The sequence below is a fragment of the Asterias amurensis genome, chromosome 6 (assembly GCF_032118995.1).
Source record: "Asterias amurensis chromosome 6, ASM3211899v1".
NCBI classification, from domain to species: Eukaryota; Metazoa; Echinodermata; class Asteroidea; order Forcipulatida; family Asteriidae; genus Asterias; species Asterias amurensis.
In genome coordinates, this window is record NC_092653.1 from 22,647,971 (window position 1) to 22,669,425 (window position 21,455).

Sequence of the window (21,455 nt, forward strand, 5' to 3'; positions counted from 1 at the left end):
TACCCAAGTTATTTAAAAATTGTATGAACTTTTGACTTTACTATAATATTGATCACCAATCAATAAACAATTAAGTAAATTGAAGTAACATTGCATTGGATTTCAATTGAACAAACAAATAAACAAATTAATTAATACCTGTATAAAGATGTTGTATTTAAATACAAGTAAATAGTTTTAATTATTAAAGACACTAGACACTAAAGTTGTGTGCTTTCAGACGCTTGATTTCAAGACCTCAAAATCTAATTCTGAGATCTCGACATCAAATTCGTGGAAAATTACTTCTTTCTCGGAGTTTACGTTACTTCAGAGGGAGCCGTTTCTCACAATATTTAATACTATCAACCTCTCCCAATTACTCGTTAACCAAGTAAGGTTTTATGCTAATAATTATTTTGATTATTGACCAAAAGTGTCCACAGCTTTTAATACCTGTAGAAAATGTCGTATATAAATAAAAGTAAGATAGTTTTTAACTATTTAAGGGACGGCAAGTGGTCCACAAAGAACCTCAATGAAAATTTATAAAAAAACATACCTAAAAGCATGTAGAATTTAGCACAATAATGAACATTTTTTAATATTTGTAAATTTGGCACTACTTTTAGCTATAATATTTACATCCACTGCTAATGCAATTTTTATTTTCATTAGAAACATTAATGCATTTTATAAAAATTGCTCACAATTACTCAACAATCCTTTGCACTCAATCATGAAAAATTAATTAAAATTTTTAGTTTTCAACTATTAGGCAAGAATACAAATAATCATTAAATACTTAAAGGTTTTACTTCGAGGGAACCCAGACTTGATTTAGATAGTATCTCTCAAAACCCAACCATATTTTTTGAAAGAAAAAACACCCTTGTCACACGAACTTGTGTGCTTTCAGATGCTTGATTTTGGGACCTCAAAACCTTATTTCCAGGTCTCAAAACAAAATTCAAATATTTTCGTGAAAAATTACTCCTTTCTCGAAAACTACGTTACTTCCTAGGGAGCTGTCTCTCACAATGTTTTATACTATCAACAGCCCTCCATTGCTTGTTACAAAGTAACTTTTTGTGCTGACAATCATTTTGAGTAATAACCAATAGTGTCCAGTGCCTTTAAGTGAACTTTTTGCAAATTTTGCCAATAACTGTTTGCATAATAAACAATGTTAAAGCACTTGTACAACTTAAAGTCCATTGCAGGTTTTGGAGTGTGTTTCCACTGCATTCACAGTCTATAAATGTTTTACATCAGCCAGGTTAGTTAATTGTCCTTTAGCAAGGCGTTGTGTGCACACTTGTCAAACAAGCAAATACTTTTTCTCTGATGATGTGTGGAACAACGCCCTCGCTTGCCAAGTGTTAGAAAGTGACTCTTCAAAAGTTTGTAAAATCTTTATCATTTGTCACAAATAAACTGTCCATTTTGATTGAACGTGCCTAGAAGCACAAACAAAACCTTTAAAAAAATCATTTCTACAAAGTTTATATCATGAATAAATACCAATTATTCTAACCACTAATATCTGGTTATGCTTACAATACAAAATACTTGTATATTTTCCTGATACAGAAAATATTTATAATGGCATACCTTTACCAGGATAGGATACCATTGAGGCATTTAAGACAAAACTATGTGATTTGAAAACAATTTGATAGTCATTATTACCAGCAAATAAACTCAATCTGGAGCAATGTTGCCAATAATTATGTAACCAAACGGTATCTTCACAAAAACTTGTACCATTTTGGGGAACTTCACCCTCAGTCCAAAGTGACAAGTGGTAAGCGACTGATAAAACTGAACTAACAATGTTTGAACAAACTCTCAATTGTGTAGGTAAATAAAGTCAAAAAATACAAGTCAAAGCTACTGCTTTTAGCTGCAAACTGAAGCCTCAATAAAAATGACCATTACAAACTATACTGAACAAAGTCTCAATTGCGTAATAAGCAATTCAAATTGCACACAAAATTAAATATATTGCAATTTTGCCCTCAACAATAAAAAATAAACCTTATTGGGTAAGATTTCAAAGAGGGAGGATTCTCAAACTTGTATCTGACTTCAGACTTTTTTTTAAATCTGCCTCTTAAAAAAATGTTGTATTTTTCCTCAAACTAAACAAGTCAGCTCCATGATCTACTTCTCTGCTGAGGCTACTGTTCCCAAAAGCTTCTTGGACTCTTAAGCCGGCCTCAGGTCGACCTCAGGTCAAACAAAAAACAGTCGGCGACTGAATTTTTAGCATCGCCTGAGCTAAGACCATCAGGAACTTTTCAGTCGGCAATGATTTACGAACTGAGCGTAACTGCGATGATTTTAAGACAATCTGAAACAGTCACCGCTCGAAAAAATTAACAGTCGCAAGAGTAGAACAATTTCAACTTGTACGACGTGATCCCGACGGTCGGGAACCAATCGCAGGCGCACAGTTTCTCAGTTGTTGTGTGACCTGAGCATATTTTGTATGTGCATTGCTGAAGGTTTGTTGCGGGCGCAAGAAAATCGTAGGTCGACCTGAGGCCGGCTTTAAACTCTGGGGTTACCAAAATGTTGTAACTCCTAAATACCTAATTTAATAATGGCACTTGTTTAAATTTAGAAGAAAAAAAAACATTATAAAAAACAAAGCTTTGCACCCATGTGGTAATTTTTATGTTATATCTCATGTCTGATGGCTAAATCATCATAGTGTGGGTTTGAATCCCTTTCGTGACACTTGTGGTCTTGGGCAAGAGATCTTTAAATACATGTATAATTGCTTCTCCTCACATGGGAGTAGGGTACCTACATGTACAGGGGAAGAGATTGTTGATGTGAGGTTTGCTACCCATGCTGCAAACTCCAAAAAGGAATTGAGATGGATTCACGAATACCCAACGCCCAATGAATAGAGAAACCAACCAGGTAAGGCCCTTTAATACAAGGTTTAGAAGTACCTTATATACCATTGGTTTTTTAAACTGTTTGATTGTTTTAATCCTATATATGTAAATGTAATTGTATACAATAACTTTGTCTTCTTTCGCTCAATATCTGTATGCTGAGTAAGATTTTTTCCTTCTTCTAGGAGATGAAGGTAAGTCACAGTTATGCAGACATCAAGAGAACCTGTTTGTTCGTTAGACTGACCCACTAAGCTCCACCCAACATAGAAACTTTCAACTGTACCCATCATCACCATTTAGTGGTCCAACCGAGATTCCATGCACAATGTCACACCAGATATGTTTATCCCTCATTATGTTTGGAAGGTCTACGATTTCAGACTCCGTATCTCTATTGATCACGTCGATTGAGTGGCCTAGGTCCTCCATTACGGCACAGCAGTCTCCAATATAGCACGCCAGCTGTGACCTGGTCTTTAGCCTGAAGGCAGTGACCTAAAGAAGGATGCTTTCTACACAGGCTCTGAAGAAGACTATTTGCGATGTAGAAAGAGCGTCTTGCTCTTCTCAGCATCACTCACAGAAGATTCAATGCAGTGCAGTCCAAATTTACAAGTTGTTACAAATCGTAAAGAAATTTTGTGCTGTTCGTTTCAAAACAATTATGTTACATAATATTAAACATCGCTAGTTGGTTTTCTATGCACACCTCTTCACTTTCAAGAATGGGGGTTGGATCTAGATGTTTTACAATAAGGTTAAACGTACAACAAACTTACCTAGGCCTGATGCATGTGCAGCCTAACTTCGTGTTCAACTGAGAATAATGGCAGTGTGGAGTTGAAATAGCGCCCTCGTTGGTATAAATACCTTTATAAAGTGGACGGTCAGTCAATGGCGGAACATTGGCAAGTCACTATAATGCTGTCACACGAAGCCAGTCAAAGTTTTCAATCTGCAAATGGAACAAGATACAGAGATGGTAAACGCACATTAAAGAATTGCAGGGAAACTCAAAGTTCTCCACAATGATACAAGTGAAACTTTCGTCATTATTACTCACATTCAGCTCTTTTGATGAATTGTCGCAGATGAATTTCTTCCCTGACCGCGACGTTCTGGCGAGCGTACACGGCAGTTTCCTCTTTAAAAAGTTCTTGGGGTGCAGCTTTCTCTTCTGAAGCTGCTCGAAGCTAAGGGACTTCAGGAAGCTCTGTTCCTTGAAGGCTTTGAGTGATTGAAGACGCCCTAGGGGGTCTTGACAGAGAAGCTGTAGGAAATAACATGTGAGTGATATTAGATGGATTTCATGTTAGACTCCCTAGACAGCCATGACCAAACCAATAATATAATGAAAAATTATTCAGCACTTAACTGCAGATGGTGTTAATTTCTCTTTTGGTAATCTTTTTTAATGTTGTGGAAACACAAGCCTTTGGAAATAAACAAATTCATTTTGTTTTATAATAGTATTAATAATAATAATAACCGGTTTTTATATAGCCCTGAATACACAATGCCCCAAAACACTTCAAACATTATTACCCCTGATCACTGGGCCTTATCATTCCTTAAACCATCTCAGCTCCCTGGGGAGTATAATAAGCCTGTGCGCTGCCAAATATGTAGCACACTAAGCTATAAGTCAATCACAAGAACCATCTCTGCCCTCACAGGTACCCATTTACCCCTGGGTGGAGAGAAGCAATTATAGCTAAGTGTCTTGCTCAGGTACACAAGTGTCACCTGGGATTGAAACCCACACTCTGCTGATTACAAACACCAGAGCTTGAGTTCGGTGCTCTTATCCGCTCGACCACGACACCCCACTGCCTGGAAAAACCTGCATCTGCCTAGTGGTTGTACGTCTTTTAAAGTTCTTTGCCACACAAAATTGTTTTACAACAGGGCCAACTCACTGGACTCAAGGTCTGGTGGAAATTTATCAGATTGTGGGTTTGAATCCCGGTCGTGACACTTGTGTCCTTGAGGAATACTCTTAACCATAGTTGTTTCTCTTCATCCAGGAGTATACATGTAGGACTTGTACCTTAGAAGGCAGATTTACCTTGATGTGTTTCATACTTGACAGCACAGACTACGTACTCCCAAAGAAGCCTTCTGGTTTTTGGTTTAACTTTTGTTCTTTCCCCATTAACATCTCTTGTAAAAAGAATTTGCTGCGTCAAATGTGTTTTTTAATAACTTGTCAATCAGGAAACACAATGTTGTTAAGAGTTGGCCATTGAAGGTAGTGATGCTCGACTTTCTCCCACCCCTACGTGTAGCGTCACGCACCGGGAACCAGTCTCTCAACACTCAGCTGTTCACCTTTCTGTTCACCATACTTAATTTAATTATATTGTATGTAAATAGGCAGCCCTGGGGGTGGGTGTGATGATACGGTTACAGCACCCCAGGGAGTGTAAGTACACATATCAAATTTGCCAGTAGCCATCTGGCGAATAATTGTTTGTTTTGTAGTATATAGGATGGGTGTAAGTTGATAAGGTAAAGTCAATAAGTGAAATGAATTGACAGGGTGTAGTGTTTTTTTTTTGTGCATTTATGTGTGTTGTTTCATTGCACATTGATTTGAATACACTGTACTATATAGTGACTTCATTTGGTAAATCATATTTATAAGTGAAGACAGAATGTATCATGGGAGTGTGCTAACATAGAAAGTGGTTGTTGGCAAAATGCAGGAGTTATCACACCCTCCAGTCCAACTCAGATACAATGATTCTCACAAAGATTAAAACCAGTTACCCTTCATCTAACCTGTTCGCTATGCCCTAATAAGCAATCCTAAACCCATCTCAACTCCTTTGGAGTATGCAGCAACGACAGCAATACTCTCTATCCTTATACATGTACCTGTAGGTACCCACTAACTTAACTCCTTTGGAGTATGCAGCAACGACAGTACTCTCTATCCTTATATATGTACCTGTAGGTACCCACTTACTCAACTCCTTTGGAGTATGCAGCAACGACAGTACTCTCTATCCTTATACATGTACCTGTAGGTACCCACTAACTCAACTCCTTTGGAGTATGCAGCAACGACAGTACTCTCTATCCTTATACATGTACCTGTAGGTACCCACTTACTCAACTCCTTTGGAGTATGCAGCAACGACAGTACTCTCTATCCTTACATGTACCTGTAGGTACCCACTAACTCAACTCCTTTGGAGTATGCAGCAACGACAGTACTCTCTATCCTTATACATGTACCTGTAGGTACCCACTAACTCAACTCCTTTGGAGTATGCAGCAACGACAGTACTCTCTATCCTTATATATGTACCTGCAGGTACCCACTTACTCAACTCCTTTGGAGTATGCAGCAACGACAGTACTCTCTATCCTTACATGTACCTGTAGGTACCCACTAACTCAACTCCTTTGGAGTATGCAGCAACGACAGTACTCTCTATCCTTATATATGTACCTGCAGGTACCCACTTACTCAACTCCTTTGGAGTATGCAGCAACGACAGTACTCTCTATCCTTACATGTACCTGTAGGTACCCACTTACTCAGCTCCTTTGGAGTGTGCAGCAGAATGGGCAGTCACGTATGAAAGCGCACACGCCAAATGTAAACAAATCGCGGCAATGTGTGTTCTCATAAAATTTAAATCGTTCCGAACTCACGCAACACATCAAATATGTCTGCGCTCAGGGTGGCTTCAAAATGCAGAGCAAGTTAGCGCTCTATTCAATATACATGTATATAGCTTTATGATATAGATACATACTTTCCCACAACATGAATGTCTTCACCCACCTGTTTGACTAATTGATTGGCCTCCGAACTGATTGGCTCTGGTAATGAGTAATCCATATGGATGACCTTACTGCACATCAGATGATGGTTGCTTGCCCCTTTGATTGGATAGCTACCCAAGAGTAAGGTGTACATCAAGATGCCGAGAGACCACCAGTCGATTGCATGGAAATATGGATCCTCATGAAGCACCTCAGGAGCTAGGGATGATCAATTAATGGTTGATTGATTGATTGATTGATTGAGTGAGTGATTGATTGACTTTTTCAAAACAGAAACTTTTTTCATTCACAAAATATACAAAGTTTACAAAAACATAGAAAAGTAATAAACAGACACTTTTTTCATTCACAAATTATACAAAGTTTACAAAAACATAGACAAATAAAAAATATCATGAATAGACAAATATTTTATATAACAGGTCGGAAAAGGGGAACATTGGTCCATTCTCTTATGTTTTGTTTTTTAAATGTACGCATAAATGAAAAAGTTTAGTGTTTTCATTTTGGGGGTTGAACAAAGAAAAACTAACTAAGTGGGATTCAAACAAAAGACCTCTGAATTAACATGCCGACGCTCTACCAACTGAGCTATCTAGCCCCCTTTGTTGGCAGTCTCCCTAAATTGTCATGAATTTGTTCGGGTCGTTTTTTTTCTTTGTTAGTACCTACCCATATATTGTAAAGTGCCACAGATAGTGTTCGTTCTTGCACCACGCTTGAGCCACTTTGCCAAACCGAAGTCTGTCAGTCGAACATGGCCATCATGATCAAGTAAAATGTTCTCCATCTAACAAATACAGAAATAAACAAATATATTAATGATCATGAAAAAAAAGTTCGAGAACACCAAGAACACCAACTTTTGACCAACACTCACAATCTCACTAACAGAGTAAAATCAAGTTGTTTATTTTGAAGTACATGTATATATGTAAATAATGTTGTTGACTGATGAACATTCATAGGTGACCCGGGGTGGGGGAAAACTGCCTTCCAGATTTTGGCAAAACAACGGGGGGAAAATCATGGGAGCCAATCAGCATTGATTGTCAGGTTGTCTTTTTAACCTCCCAAGGGTGCCTTCAACTGCTTATGAAAAAGCTGTGAATTTTGTGACTGCTTAATGTCTAATGACTACTTAACGAACTGCTCATGACTGCCTCTGAAACTGCCTTCGAATTTCAACTGCTTAATAGACAGCTTAATAATTCTCTTGACTACTTATGACTGCCTAACTAAGCATTCATTGTCAATGACTGCTTACAGAATGCTAACAGACTGCTTAATAAGCAGTTTTTTATGGTAAGGGAGGTGATGAAAGGGATTGACAAGTCCATGGTGCCCATTGGAACAAGGTCTGACGGTTGGACACAGCCTTGCTTTGAATAGTGTTTTACTGCCATTTAGTGGCACAATATTATTATTATATACACATTATTTTGTAGCATATCTTCTATGCACAAGGCTTTTGACGACTAACCCAAGGTTTCCGGATACTACATGTACTCTCTGCTGTGCCAAATTGAACAGATGAGTTTTACTGCCATTTAGTGGCACAATATTATTATTATATACACATTATTTTGTAGCATATCTTCTATGCACAAGGCTTTTGACGACTAGCCCAAGGTTTCCGGATACTACATGTACTTTTTCAAGATTTTACTTCTGGAAAATATAAACATGTATTTGGCACAATAAAAAGTGATAATTATCTTGCTCATTACTTTATATTACAACAAGTAAGGGTGTGCAGAATGATTGAAAAGGCAGCCTGGGAATAAGGAGTGTTCACAGATGACTATATGGAGAGCAGATTTGGGGATGGCAGGTGGTTGGGGAGGAGGGGTCATTGGGGTTCATTTGCATGCCTTATAAGATCGTCCCACTGTGCCCTATAAGGAAGAACACCATGCATGAGTGTATGCGTGGGAGGGGTGGTGGAGGTGGGTGTGGGAACTACAAAGCTGCTGTGTTTAAAGACACTGGACACTATTGCCAAGTCTTCTCACTTGGTGTATCTCAACATATGCACACAATAACAAACCTGTGAAAATTTGACCTCAATTGGTCGTTGAAGTTGCAAGATAATAATGGAAGAAATAACACCTTTGTCACACGAAGTTGTGTGCTTTCAGATGCTTGATTTCGAGACCTCAAAATATAATTCTGAGGTCTCGAAATCAAATTCGTTGAAAAATACTTCTTTCTCAAAAACTACGTCACTTCAGAGGGAACCGTTTCTCATAATGTTTTATACTATCAACCTTTCCCCATATACTCAGGTTATACATGTGTGTATACTAATAAATATTTTGAGTAATTTCCAATAGTGTCCACTGCCTTTAAACAGCTGTTCTTATAAAAATTACAAAAAACATGCTTAGCGAAGGATAATATTACAAGTTTGATGAATGGTCACAATGTCTAATGCAAACCTTGGAATACAAAGCAAGATATTCAATCCAGATAAAAGAATTGAGACAAGGGTTTCATGTTACCGATAGAAAGGAAGTTGGCATTATAGTGGGAGCATGAAAGACTGTCTGAAACTTAATCCAGTATTACACAGAAAACAAACGAAGCATTTACAGTGTGGTTTTATTAACCTTGCTGGAGCAAGACAGATGTCTCTATGATGTGGCATAATATGCATATGAAAAGAATAAAACAGGATCCAGTCGCCCATAACTAAAGTTAGTCATTGGTTTCTGTCCAAGCTTACTCAATCATGTTAAGAGTAAGTAAACTTAAAGGGACATGTTGCCTTGGATCGGACGAGTTGGTCCATAAAAAGCATTTGTAACCGTTTGTTATAAAATGTATATGGTTAGAAAAATGTTTTAAAAGTAGAATACAATGATCCACACAAGGTTGCCTCGAAATTGCATGGTTTTCCTTTTACTTTGCGAACTAACACGGTCGGCCATTTATGGTAGTCAAAAATTTGACTCCCATAAATGGCCGACCGTGTCAGTCGACGAGGTAAAAGGAACACCGTGCAATTTCGAGGCATGCTTGTGTGGATCATTGTATTCTACTTTTAAATCATCTTTCTATACATATGCATTTCATAACAAATGGTTACAAATGCTTTTTATGGACCAACTCGACCGATCCAAGGTAACGTGTTCCTTTAATGCCCTTTTCTTAGTGTTTCTCAGTAAAGTTTGCCATGCTATTGTAAAGCCCAGTTTCAACAAAGTTGATAAAGCAAAAAGCAATTGCTCTCTGCTAAGGCCCACAAATATGCAGGGAACCAGTCAGAAACCATGCATATTACATGATATTATGACTGATATAACCTATTTCATCTAAGTAAAATTGTTTGTACACTAATCAGCTAATTGTGCTACAACCTTTATGGAGTTTTGCCAAGATATTAGCTAAAATCATGCAAATCCTCACGTTCACAATTCTAAGTCAAAAGTTGTATTAATGACATTTATAAAGAAGCACTTTGTAAGCTCAGCAGAGGTTGCTGGACACTACTGTTGTAATTAATTCCTTTTATCCGGTTGTAAATGGACACCTGTTTCACAATGATACATTTCCTCGAAAGGCATTGCATTTGCATTTAGGCCAGATGTTTCTTTTAGAACAACATTTAAAGGGTTTGTGTGGTTTTTTTTTTAACCACAAAACACAATGTCCACAGATTTACATCAAACTTATACGGTTTAAATAATAATAAATAGGGCGCACATATCCATTGAAAATGCTCAAGGCGCCAACAAGAAAGTCATTAAAATGAAAAAACAAAACCGAAGGAAATTAATTAATTGAAATCAACTCCCATCAGATGAGTTTTTAACTAAGGGAATCAATGTGTGGTGAAGAGGTTTTCAACTAGTGGTTTAATCCCAACGAGGCCTGGTTCTTGATAATTTTACCGAGACGAAGTCGAGGTAAATTATAAAGAACCAGGCCTCGGCGGGTTTAAACCACTAGATGACTGGGATTCGAACCCACACTCTGCTGATCAAACACCAGAGCTTGAATCGGGTGCTCTCAACCGCTCGGCCATGACAAGCCATGAGATGGTTTAAAGAATGCTGAAGTCTTAATGAATATGGGTAGTAAATGTATGGCACTTTAAAACTTGGTTACGAGGCACCTACATTTTTTATATCAACTAACAATGTGGATTACAAGTACATGTACATGCATGAGTAGTAGGACTCTGGATGTGCTTACATGTACAAAATGGCAACTGATTAACGAGGAATCGTGCACATGCAATTGTATGGTAGCGGCATGCATGAAACAACCCACATTAAAAACATGACCTACTTTCAGATCCCTAAAGACAATGCCTGCATTATGAAGAAAATCCACCACGAGAGCCAGTTCGGCAATGTAGAGCCGGACGGCCGCTTCCGAGAAAGCGCCCTCTAGCAGCCACAACGTGTACAGGTCACCATGGGTGGCATAGTCCATGACTGTTGGGCCGAAGAGTGGGGGATGCAGCGAATGATGTTAGTGGAAAAAACATTTGGAGAACATTTCAAACGAAATGAGTGGAGGAAAAAAACAATCGAGTAGTTACCTTTTGCACATGAGACATTATTTGATTAGGAGACCCTCGCAGTTAGATGGCTCAACGGCCGAACTCAAAAAATTACGATTTGGCAAAAACAAGTTCAGAGATAAGCTGTTATGCCATACAAAAAAGAATGAAAGCGTAAAAAGGGGCCAAGTTATATTCACATCCATACGTAGTATGCCTTTGAAGCTTTAAAATTGAAAAAATTCCCCCAATTGACGCTGGTTGACCATCGGCCCCTATCAAGTCAATGCTTCAGGTCTAAAGTTCAGAAATTGAAAAAATGCCCCCAATTGACGCAGGTTGACCATTGGCCCCTATCAAGTCAATGCTTCAGGTCTAAAGTTCAGAAATTGAAAAAATTCCCCCAATTGACGCAGGTTGACCATTGGCCCCTATCAAGTCAATGCTTCAGGTCTAAAGTTCAGAAATTGAAAAAATGCCCCCAATTGACGCAGGTTGACCATTGGCCCCTATCAAGTCAATGCTTCAGGTCTAAAGTTCAGAAATTGAAAAAATGCCCCCAATTGACGCAGGTTGACCATTGGCCCCTATCAAGTCAATGCTTCAGGTCTAAAGTTCAGAAATTGAAAAAATTCCCCCAATTGACGCAGGTTGACCATTGGCCCCTATCAAGTCAATGCTTCAGGTCTAAAGTTCAGAAATTGAAAAAATGCCCCCAATTGACGCAGGTTGACCATTGGCCCCTATCAAGTCAATGCTTCAGGTCTAAAGTTCAGAAATTGAAAAAATTCCCCCAATTGACGCAGGTTGACCATTGGCCCCTATCAAGTCAATGCTTCAGGTCTAAAGTTCAGAAATTGAAAAAATGCCCCCAATTGACGCAGGTTGACCATTGGCCCCTATCAAGTCAATGCTTCAGGTCTAAAGTTCAGAAATTGAAAAAATTCCCCCAATTGCACTGGTTGACCATTGGCCCCTATCAAGTCAATGCTTCAGGTCTAAAGTTCAGTCAATCTCTTATCGCTTTTATTTTTTAGTACTCCCCTTCAAGTTATCATATAGCATTTGGTTTGTACTTGCTGTTTTCTGCTCATGATAAATATAGCTTAAAGGAACACATTGCCTTGGATCGGTCGAGTTGGTCTTTGAAAAGCGTTTGTAACCGTTTTTTATAAAATGCATATGGGTAGAAAGATGTTTTAAAAGTAGAATACAATGATCCACACAAACATGCCTCAAAATTGCGTGGTTTTCTTTTTACCTCGTCGACTAACACGTCGGCCATTTATGGGGGTCAAAATTTTGACCCCCATAAATGGCCGACCGTGTTAGTTCGCACAGTAGAAGGAAAACCACGCAATTTCGAGGCAAACTTGTGTGGATCATTGTATTCTACTTTTAAAACATCTTTCCAACCGTATGCAGTATATAAAAAACGGTTACAAACGCTTTTGTTTTGACCAACTCGTCCGATCCAAGGCAACGTGTTCCTTTAACGTGTTACATTAAAGTGAGAAGTCCAAAGTTTTGAAATTAAGAAGTTAAAACTATCTGTATGGAAATTTCTTTCAGTTATAATTGTTTTTTTTGTTTTTTTTTTAATTCAAACTCTTAGACTACATACATGTATGAACAGACTGATTATTTATTCGGTTTCATTCCAATGAATACATGATAAAAAGGCAATACCTTTCTTTGCATGCAATATGATATCAAGTGATAAATAAATGCATCTATTGTGCAAATGGTTCCTAACGTCGAAGCTATCAAGTTACAGCTACGAATTGCACCCATACAGCTATATCTATAGACCTTTATCACGCTGTCACCATCTTGGTCATGTTCCCTGTTTCCATAACAGTAATGACTGCTAAACATTCATGGGACCAGACTATTATTTCGTCCAGCCTTGATTAAAATGAGTTGGAATCATAGAGTTATATATAAGAGCTAGAGGGCGCACTGGCCTTTATACGCGCCCCGACATGCGCGCAGGCGGCCATTTTCTAAGTTGATAAAAAGCCATCTCACAGCGTGTGTCTGTGCGGCCATTTTGTAAGTTGAACAAACAGCATCGCGTAGTGTTCAATAAACACCAACTCCAACGTGTATTTCATATTCAATGCGCGTACACAATGGTGCGCTTGTCATCTTGCGGTCCCGTCGCGTTTGTGCAAGAAGTATCACCCGTGCGCCCTCTAGTTCTTATATAACTCTATAGTTTGAATTGAGTAAAATCAAGATGGCCACACCGTGATAAAGGTCTATTGATCTACAGGACTAACTTGCCTTTTAGTCATGAGGGTCAATCTAATTCAGGTCTGGAATTACACAAAGGCCACAGAGGCAATTGCCTCTGTTGCCCCTGGTCTTGGCCTTGGGGCCCTTCAAAAGTTTCCCATAGCCTATAAGATTTTCTAATGAAAGTGCTCTTTGCAAAATAAAAACTGCCTTGCCCTCTCAAAGAGGAAATTCCATGCCTGCAATTTGTGTACAAAACTAAGTAATCGCTTGAAAGTTTGTACATGTATTTGCATGGCAGTGCTTTCATCCTTTTCTGTAAATGTTAAAAGAGTCTACAAACTGAGGAAATTAATGGAATTCTTGCAGGAAGATGCTCTAAAACCATCCCTTACAGTCACCATACGCTACACATGTCAGCGCCCAGAAAAAGTAACAAGTGTTTACTTCAAAAATCAATATTCAGTGCTCAAGTCAACATACAAGGTATTATTGAACCAGACTGGATGATTGCACTATTACTGACTTATTACGAAAGCAGGGGTGGATTTCACAAAGAGTTAAGACCAGTCTTATCTCGAGTTAGGACAAGTTACACGTCCTAACTTAGGACTAGCCATACGTTTTTCATATCTCCTAGGACTAGTCCTAACTCTTTGTGAAATCGACCCCAGAAAACTTAGTTTTTTTACAACACAGCATTTATGATTTCAGTTTTCTGAGAAAGCCCTTTAGTATTAATTTTAAACGCGGCCACCTTTAAAAAAAATGTATATCGTAAGATTCAAACAATTAAATGGTTTAAAAAACCAAAGGTATACTTTCCCTATAACAGTGTGCTTTAGATTTCCGCCAATTCACCCAAATTAGTGTAAATTGAAAGAGTAGAGACCTTACCTATATGCAGATGAACTTTATTCTGCCAAGTCTTGTAGATCTGCACAATGAACGCATGGTGACCCACCATTCTCTGGTTAGATAGAATAAAGCAACACAAACAAAGCAGTTCAAATGGCAGCATCTTCCCCAGCAAAAGATCAGAAGGAGTAAATCTTCCCCAACAAGATCAGAATGAGGTTTTTAAAATTTATTTTATCATTTTAATTTCCATTTGTTGCATATTGCGTGTTACTTATCCTGGAAATCATGTGGAAATTTGGTTGGTAATCCTGTTTTTATCAAGGAAGAAATTTCATGCTAAGCAAATTTTTGTGCTTAGCAGCTCTATGAAATTGGCACCAGGGCAATTGCTATTGAGTGCCATGGGTTATTTTGAGGTTTCAGTCTGCTACTGGTAATAACTTTACACGAAGAGCGACCTATAACAGTCCTGAAAATGAAGGAATTCCTCACCTGTATGCAGGCTTCATCTCTGCATTGTTTCACAGCATCACTTCTTATGACTTCTTGTTTTGACATGACCTGAAGCACAGCAGAGGACACAAACGAAAAATAAGTTCAATCTTCATAATAATAATATCCAAGTCTTATATAGCGCACGTATCTACAAAACAAGGTACTCAAGGTGCCGAATACATACAAACTTTCAGAAAGATCTATAGGTTATTGCAGTGATGAATTCTGAGACCCAATTATTTAGCACCTTCTAAGGGTTTACAAGGTGCTACCAGCGCATACAGCAGCCACAGCCAGGAACACCGGGGCAAACCCCTTCTCTTTTCGATAAGTGCACTGGGTTCTTTTACATGCGCTACACAACACATGGGACCAACGGCTTTACGTCTCATCCGCAGGACGAAGCAATGGTTAAGTGTCTTGCTTAAGGATACAAGTATCATGGCATGGGATTCGAACCCACACTCTGCTGATCAGAAACACCAGAGTTTGAATTCGGTGCTCTTAACCGCTCGGCCACGACACTTCCACAACACTTCATCACCTCTGTCACACTAATAAACAGTTAATCAGTTCCAGGTAAAAAGAAACACATTGACAATTAAACTATATTTTTTGTGTGAAAACACTGACTGACAATTTCTCCTGAGCTACAAATGTGGCCAATTCACAAAATTCAGTTGGTTGTCCGTTTGAACCATCAGGACACACTCTAGTAGTCACAGCATGGTTTTGAAAAAAAGTTGAAGCTTTGAAAAAGGGAGAACGCAGACTTTGACATGCCTAAATTAGTGACAGAGACTCCAAGTTAATTCATTCTTCTTGAACCCTTGCATTGTCCTGCGCCAATTAATACCTAAACGTTCTGCTATCACCACATCGTTTGCATGCCAAACTGCACTTTTAGTATAGCCAGTACACTTAAGTCAACATAAACTTGGATGTATACGTGTTGTCTTGTGAGTGAAATTTGACACATTTCGTCGGTCGCACCACGAACTGACCTAACTGACACAAAAACACACATTTTCGCAAATTTGTTTTAAAACAAATTATTGACAAACTCAATGCTGTTAACATTATCAGCAAGTTTCAGTGCCTAATATGTAATAGTTTGGTAATTACACTAATTAGTATAAACGACGCATCGCTGGACTTGCCATTTTGTCTTTTCACAAAGTGACCTATCTAGATACGTCGCTTTACCAATGGTTAAACTATGCGCTACAGCGCGCGCGATTATGGCGCACATGCAAATTTTCGTACAACGAAGTGACCTAACTGGGGAGCGTAGTATTTTCACAAAGTGACCGATCTCGATAGGTCTCTATTACGCATTGGTTTGTACACAGCGCGCTGCAGGCAAAAATGAAATTTTCAAATTCACAAAGTGACCCATGGTACGAATGACGATTTGTATGAGATATGGGTACTTGCATGTAGTGGAGTGACACTGGTCAAAATCTGAATGGTTCATGTATCAAGACCAAGTAGAGTTCCATCCCCAAACAAGTTGGATTACTCACCTTCATTGCAAAGAACTTTTTATCCGACTGTCTTTGTACTTTCAATACTTCACCATATGCACCTTTGTTGATTTGATGCAGAATCTGAAAGACATTATAATCCATACGTATTATCCCGCGTGAGATACTACAGCTTGAAATGTCCACGGATTTACATTAAACTTACAGGGTTTGAAGATAATGATAGTGGAAAACTTCCCTTCAAATATTATTAACTAAGGTTGTGCAGTTTTTGAGAAATGAGTAAAACAAGTCACAAAATAATTTTGGTCTCATGAGACCAAAATTATTTTAGCATGTAACCAGTTTATGATATTGTACCAAAACCATAGCATAACTGGTTAAAAGGTTTTTACATGCTAAAACTGAGACGGAAATTATTACTTTTACTCATTTCTCAAAAACTACAGCACCTCAGTAAGTAAAATTTCAAGGGAAGCTTCCTACTATCATAATCTTCAAACTGTGTAAGTTTAATGTAAATCTGTGGACATTGTGTTTTTGTTAGGAAAAAGTACATTACCCAGTGGACACTATTGGTAATTACTAAAAATAATTATTAGCATAAAAACGTACTTGGTAACAAGCAATGGAGAGCTGTTGTTAGTATAAAACATTGTGAGAAACGGCTCCCTCTGAAGTAAAGTAGTTTTTGAGAAAGAAGTAATTTTCTCTAAAATTGATTTTGAGACCTCAGAATTAGATTTTGAGGTCCCGAAATCAAGCATCTGAAAGCACACAACTTCGTGTGACAAGGGTGTTTTGTCTTCCATTATTATCTCGCAACTTCGACAACCAATTGAGTTCTCTTTCTTTCGATTCCTACCTTATATTCTTTCTCCCCACTCCTTGGGTTAACCGTATATTCCGGTAAGAAGATAGCCTCTGTTCTTGGGACAGGCCATGTGGTACGAGACGCTAGATAGGGGTCTGTCAGCGAATTGACACTTCGTCGTCGGCGGGAGGTACGTGGCCATAGCCTCTGGAAGGAGTGATCACTGGCACTTCTTGACAACTGGAGGGTAAGACGAGGGTAAATTTGCTGTTGTATGCAAGTCGCCAGACAAACAAGGCCTGAAGGCCAACTTCAAGGTGTGGGCTACAATTTTTTGTCCAGAGGCCGTTTCCACCTACACCTAGGGCTAAAACAGGGTTACCCCTTTTACAGTCCATACGGATGTAGGCTTGGGAATCATCAGTCCGAAGCCTGGCTGGTAGAGCAGAAAGCACTACCTCCCCAATTTGACGTAGCAAGTGTCACAACCGGGATTCGAACCCACACCCTGCTGACCAAACACCAGAGCTTGAAACCGGTGCTCTTAACCGCTCGGCCATGACACGCCAAATGATCAGCAGAGTGTGGGTTCAAATCCCCAGCCATGACACCCGTGTCCTTTTAAAAGCAGGACACATTAAATCATTGCTTCGTCTTTCGGATGGGACGTAAAGCCATTGGTCCTATGTGTTGTGTAACGCATGTAAAAAAAAACAGTGCACTTATCAAAAAGGGAAGGGGTTCGCCCCAGTGTTCCTGGCTGTGGCTGCTGAATAAGCCATAGCACCTTATTGACCATTACAACATTGTACAAGGTGCTACTTCAATAACCCATCTTTCTGTATAATGTATTAATAAGCGCCTTGAGTACCTTGTTTGGTAGATACGTGTGCTATATAAGACTTAACTTTTTCAGTGACTGGCCAGCAGGATTAGTTTCTTTTTTATTTCACTGGTCCAGCAGCTTTTTGCACTTGTCCATATTTGAAACATAGAGCTTCCATTCATTGTGCAAAGGGCACCTCCAGGCATCTCGCAACTTCGACGACCAATTGAGTTTAAATTTTCACAGGTTTGTTATTTTGTGCATATATATGTTGAGATACACCAAGTGAGAAGACTGGTCTTTGACAATTACCAAATGTGTCCAGTTATAATATTGCTCTGAAATGGCCTTAAAAAATAAGTAATAATAAAGCCAACTCATAATTGGTACCCCATGTCTGCGGTTACTGCTAAGTCGATTGCCCATGACGTCAGTGAAGCACAGTAGTTTGGTGGGAGTTATTGTGGCCGTACATCACGCCTATAAAAAAAGGTGGGGAAAGCAATGGTTCGGAGTTGAAAAAGTTTATACAAAAACATTCATTCGAAAGATACGACAAAATAGGGACCACCAACATAGGGCTAGATAGCTCAGGCATGTTAAACCAGAGGTCGTCAGTATACTGAGATACCCGAGAAGCCCCTGATATTTCATCTTCCCTGATTTTAATGTCAAATGACATCTTGTTGAGAAGCCCAACTTTTTTTTTCTCCAGCAATTGCTATCAATCATCTACACAAAAGATAAAAGTGTATCTAACCCAGTTCAATCTAGGTGGTGCACAAAGTACGACTATTAAAAGCAAGATTTAAAAAGAGGAGAACAGCTTCAACACTACACAGGGCCATATGCAGTCTATAACAATTAATACTAACTGTTCAACAAAGTAAAATGAAAATGATATGAATGAAGTGATTCAATGAACCAACACCGACCAAGCCACAAGGCAGTGGATCAAACAATTTTTCCTCCATAGTTTATAATAAGAGAAAGGATTTTACAATGAACTTATTGATTTGCTGGTAATAAAATCATATAATTAGTTAGCACTTCACAAATTTAATTTTCTCCCTGTTTACAATTTTTAGTGTTTCTTGATTGATGTCGATAGAGGGCGCTTGAACTATTTTTCGCAAAAAAAAAACACAGTCGCATATCAATCACGCAAAACACAAATTCCACAGAGATGTCCCGGCCATATTGAGGTTATCACGGGTACAAATCTAGGCTGCACCTGCGACTTTAATATCGGCTCACTACTTAATGATGAATAAATACTCACTGTTTGTGTCGTTTCTGTTTGTTTAGGTCAAAAACCTTGACCGGGTTGAGGCCCAGGCGGACTTCCACACTTGCCATCCATTTTTTACCATTCCGTACTTGTTATTAAACTTGTACTAGTCTGTTGACGTGTTATTGCAAAGCGTCCACGTAAACTTGTGTAAGTCCGTTGCGTGTTGTTGCCCAATATGGGTCTTGTACAGAAACCAATGTAGAAACCACTGCATGATTTTTAAGAATTCACATCCCTGACAAATTTACATTCGCTTCATTAGTCGCCCGCTCAGGATGCAATGTTTACATTGAAAAAATTGGGCCATGCAACCTTATCCTTTGAACCATGGGATCGATAATAACATTGTCAACTTGGGGTGGGTTCGAATCCCACTAGAGTAATATTATTTATTTTCACACAGGACTCGGGAAAGTATTGAATATACAGTGCTTATTATACACATTTTTGTAGGAAAACAAAACAAGGTAATTTTTTGTTTTAAAACGTAAATTTGTAAGAGTTTTTTTTAACGGATTTGTTTGGAAATTTATGAAGTTGCCTTCCACTGCTATTTAGCCTAACGTTATTGCCGAGAGTCGCCGCATTGAATGAGATATTCCAGGGCACTGGACACTATTGGTAATTACTCAAAATCATTAGTGGCACAAAAACTTGTATTGAGCAATGGCTGTGTATAACGGAAACGAATCCCTCTGAAATAACGCAGTTTTTGAGAAAGTCTCACTCAAATAGAGACTTCAGCTGGAAGCCTTTATATGCATCTCTGAAAGCATACAAAGTAGTGCAACAAGTGTGGTTTTTCTTTCAATATTACTTGCAAACTCGGCCCAATTTTGTTCTGATATGTTGGGACATACCAAGTGGGAATGTTGATCTTTGACTATTACCAAACGTGTCTATAGTGCCTTTAAACGCTGTCAAAATATTATGCATAGAGCAATTTATTGCAATAGTACATTGCCGGCTGAAGACATATTAAAGGAACACGTTGCCTTGGATCGGTCGAGTTGGTCTTTGAAAAGCGTTTGTAACCGTTTTTTATAAAATGCATATGGGTAGAAAGATGTTGTAAAAGTACAATACAATGATCCACACAAACATGCCTCGAAATTGCGTGGTTTTCCTTTGACCTCGTCGACTAACACGTCGGCCATTTATGGGGGTCAAAATTTTGACTCCCATAAATGGCCGACCGTGTTAGTTCTCACAGTAGAAGGAAAACCACGCAATTTCGAGGCAAACTTGTGTGGATCATTGTATTCTACTTTTAAAACATCTTTCCAACCATATGCATTAAATACAAAACGGTTACAAACGCTTTTGTTTTGACCAACTCGTCCGATCCAAGGCAACGTGTTCCTTTAATGTCTAGGCCTATACTGTACACCGCCAGTTTGCTGCACGCATGAGTTCATTTTGCTCAATTTATTAGCGTAGCATGGATGGCTAATAGAAATAAAATCATCAATAGCCAACCGCTGATGGGCGTAAAAATGAAACCGTCTGGGTAATTCATGTGTCATTTAGAAGGAAACAATTTTCAGGGTGAACAATTGAAGATAATTTGCACTGAACTTTAAGGGTGTATAAAGTAGTCTTGCTATATAGGCCTAAATTGCCCGTAGACGCCTGTATGGTGCTGTGTAACCATCCGACCGTGAAATAATTAAGGGTCTGTATAAGTTAAGTAATGATTGTGACAATATGGCAATAACCATATACAATTAACAAAGGTGTCCAGTGCCATTTTCTTCCGTGGCTTTCTTTGACTTAAAGACAGTGGACACTATTGGTAATTGTCAAAGACTAGTTTTCACAGTTGGTGTATCTCAACATATGCATAAAATAACAAACCTGTGAAAATTTTAGCTCAATCGGTCATCGAACTTGCGAGATAATAATGAAAGAAAAAACACCCTTGTCACACGAAGTTGTGTGCGTTTAGATGGTTGATTTCGAGACCTCAAGTTCTAAATCTGAGGTCTCGAAATCAAATTTGTGGAAAATTACTTCCTCCTCGAAAATTATGGCACTTCAGAGGAAGCCGTTTCTCACAATCTTTTATATCATCAGCCTCTCCCAATTACTCGTCACCAAGAAAGCTAGTTTTATGCCAATAGTTATTTTGAGTAATTACCAATAGTGTCCACTGCCTTTAAAAGAAAATGTGTCACAGTGCTGTTTTGGACTATTATAATATAAGAATTATTTTTCTATAAGAGAAAG

General features: G+C 38.6%; 1 protein-coding gene across 1 annotated transcript; it reads right to left on the reverse strand.

The window, feature by feature from the left end:
* Window positions 1-75: 75 nt before the first annotated feature.
* Window positions 76-19,324, reverse strand: LOC139938773 (ribosomal protein S6 kinase-related protein-like). Its single transcript, XM_071934396.1, has 11 exons — window positions 19,215-19,324; window positions 18,323-18,412; window positions 17,158-17,346; window positions 16,332-16,415; window positions 14,803-14,871; window positions 14,347-14,419; window positions 10,992-11,140; window positions 7,368-7,485; window positions 6,694-6,893; window positions 3,958-4,164; window positions 76-3,849 (listed from the first exon to the last, which is right to left on the reverse strand). Exons 2-11 carry the CDS (start codon window positions 18,356-18,358, stop codon window positions 3,811-3,813), a joined length of 1,164 nt encoding a protein of 387 aa, XP_071790497.1. The 5' UTR covers window positions 18,359-18,412; window positions 19,215-19,324; the 3' UTR covers window positions 76-3,810.
* Window positions 19,325-21,455: the final 2,131 nt, after the last annotated feature.

Coding starts and splice junctions, on each gene's coding strand:
- LOC139938773 (XM_071934396.1), bottom strand. CDS start 18,358: ATGGGCAATCGACTTAGCAGTAACCGCAGACATGGG. Junction 17,347..18,322: donor GCAGTAACCGCAGACATGGG/GTACCAATTATG, acceptor CTTACCCTCCAG/TTGTCAAGAAGTGCCAGTGA. Junction 14,420..14,802: donor GAGATGAAGCCTGCATACAG/GTGAGGAATTCC, acceptor CTATCTAACCAG/AGAATGGTGGGTCACCATGC.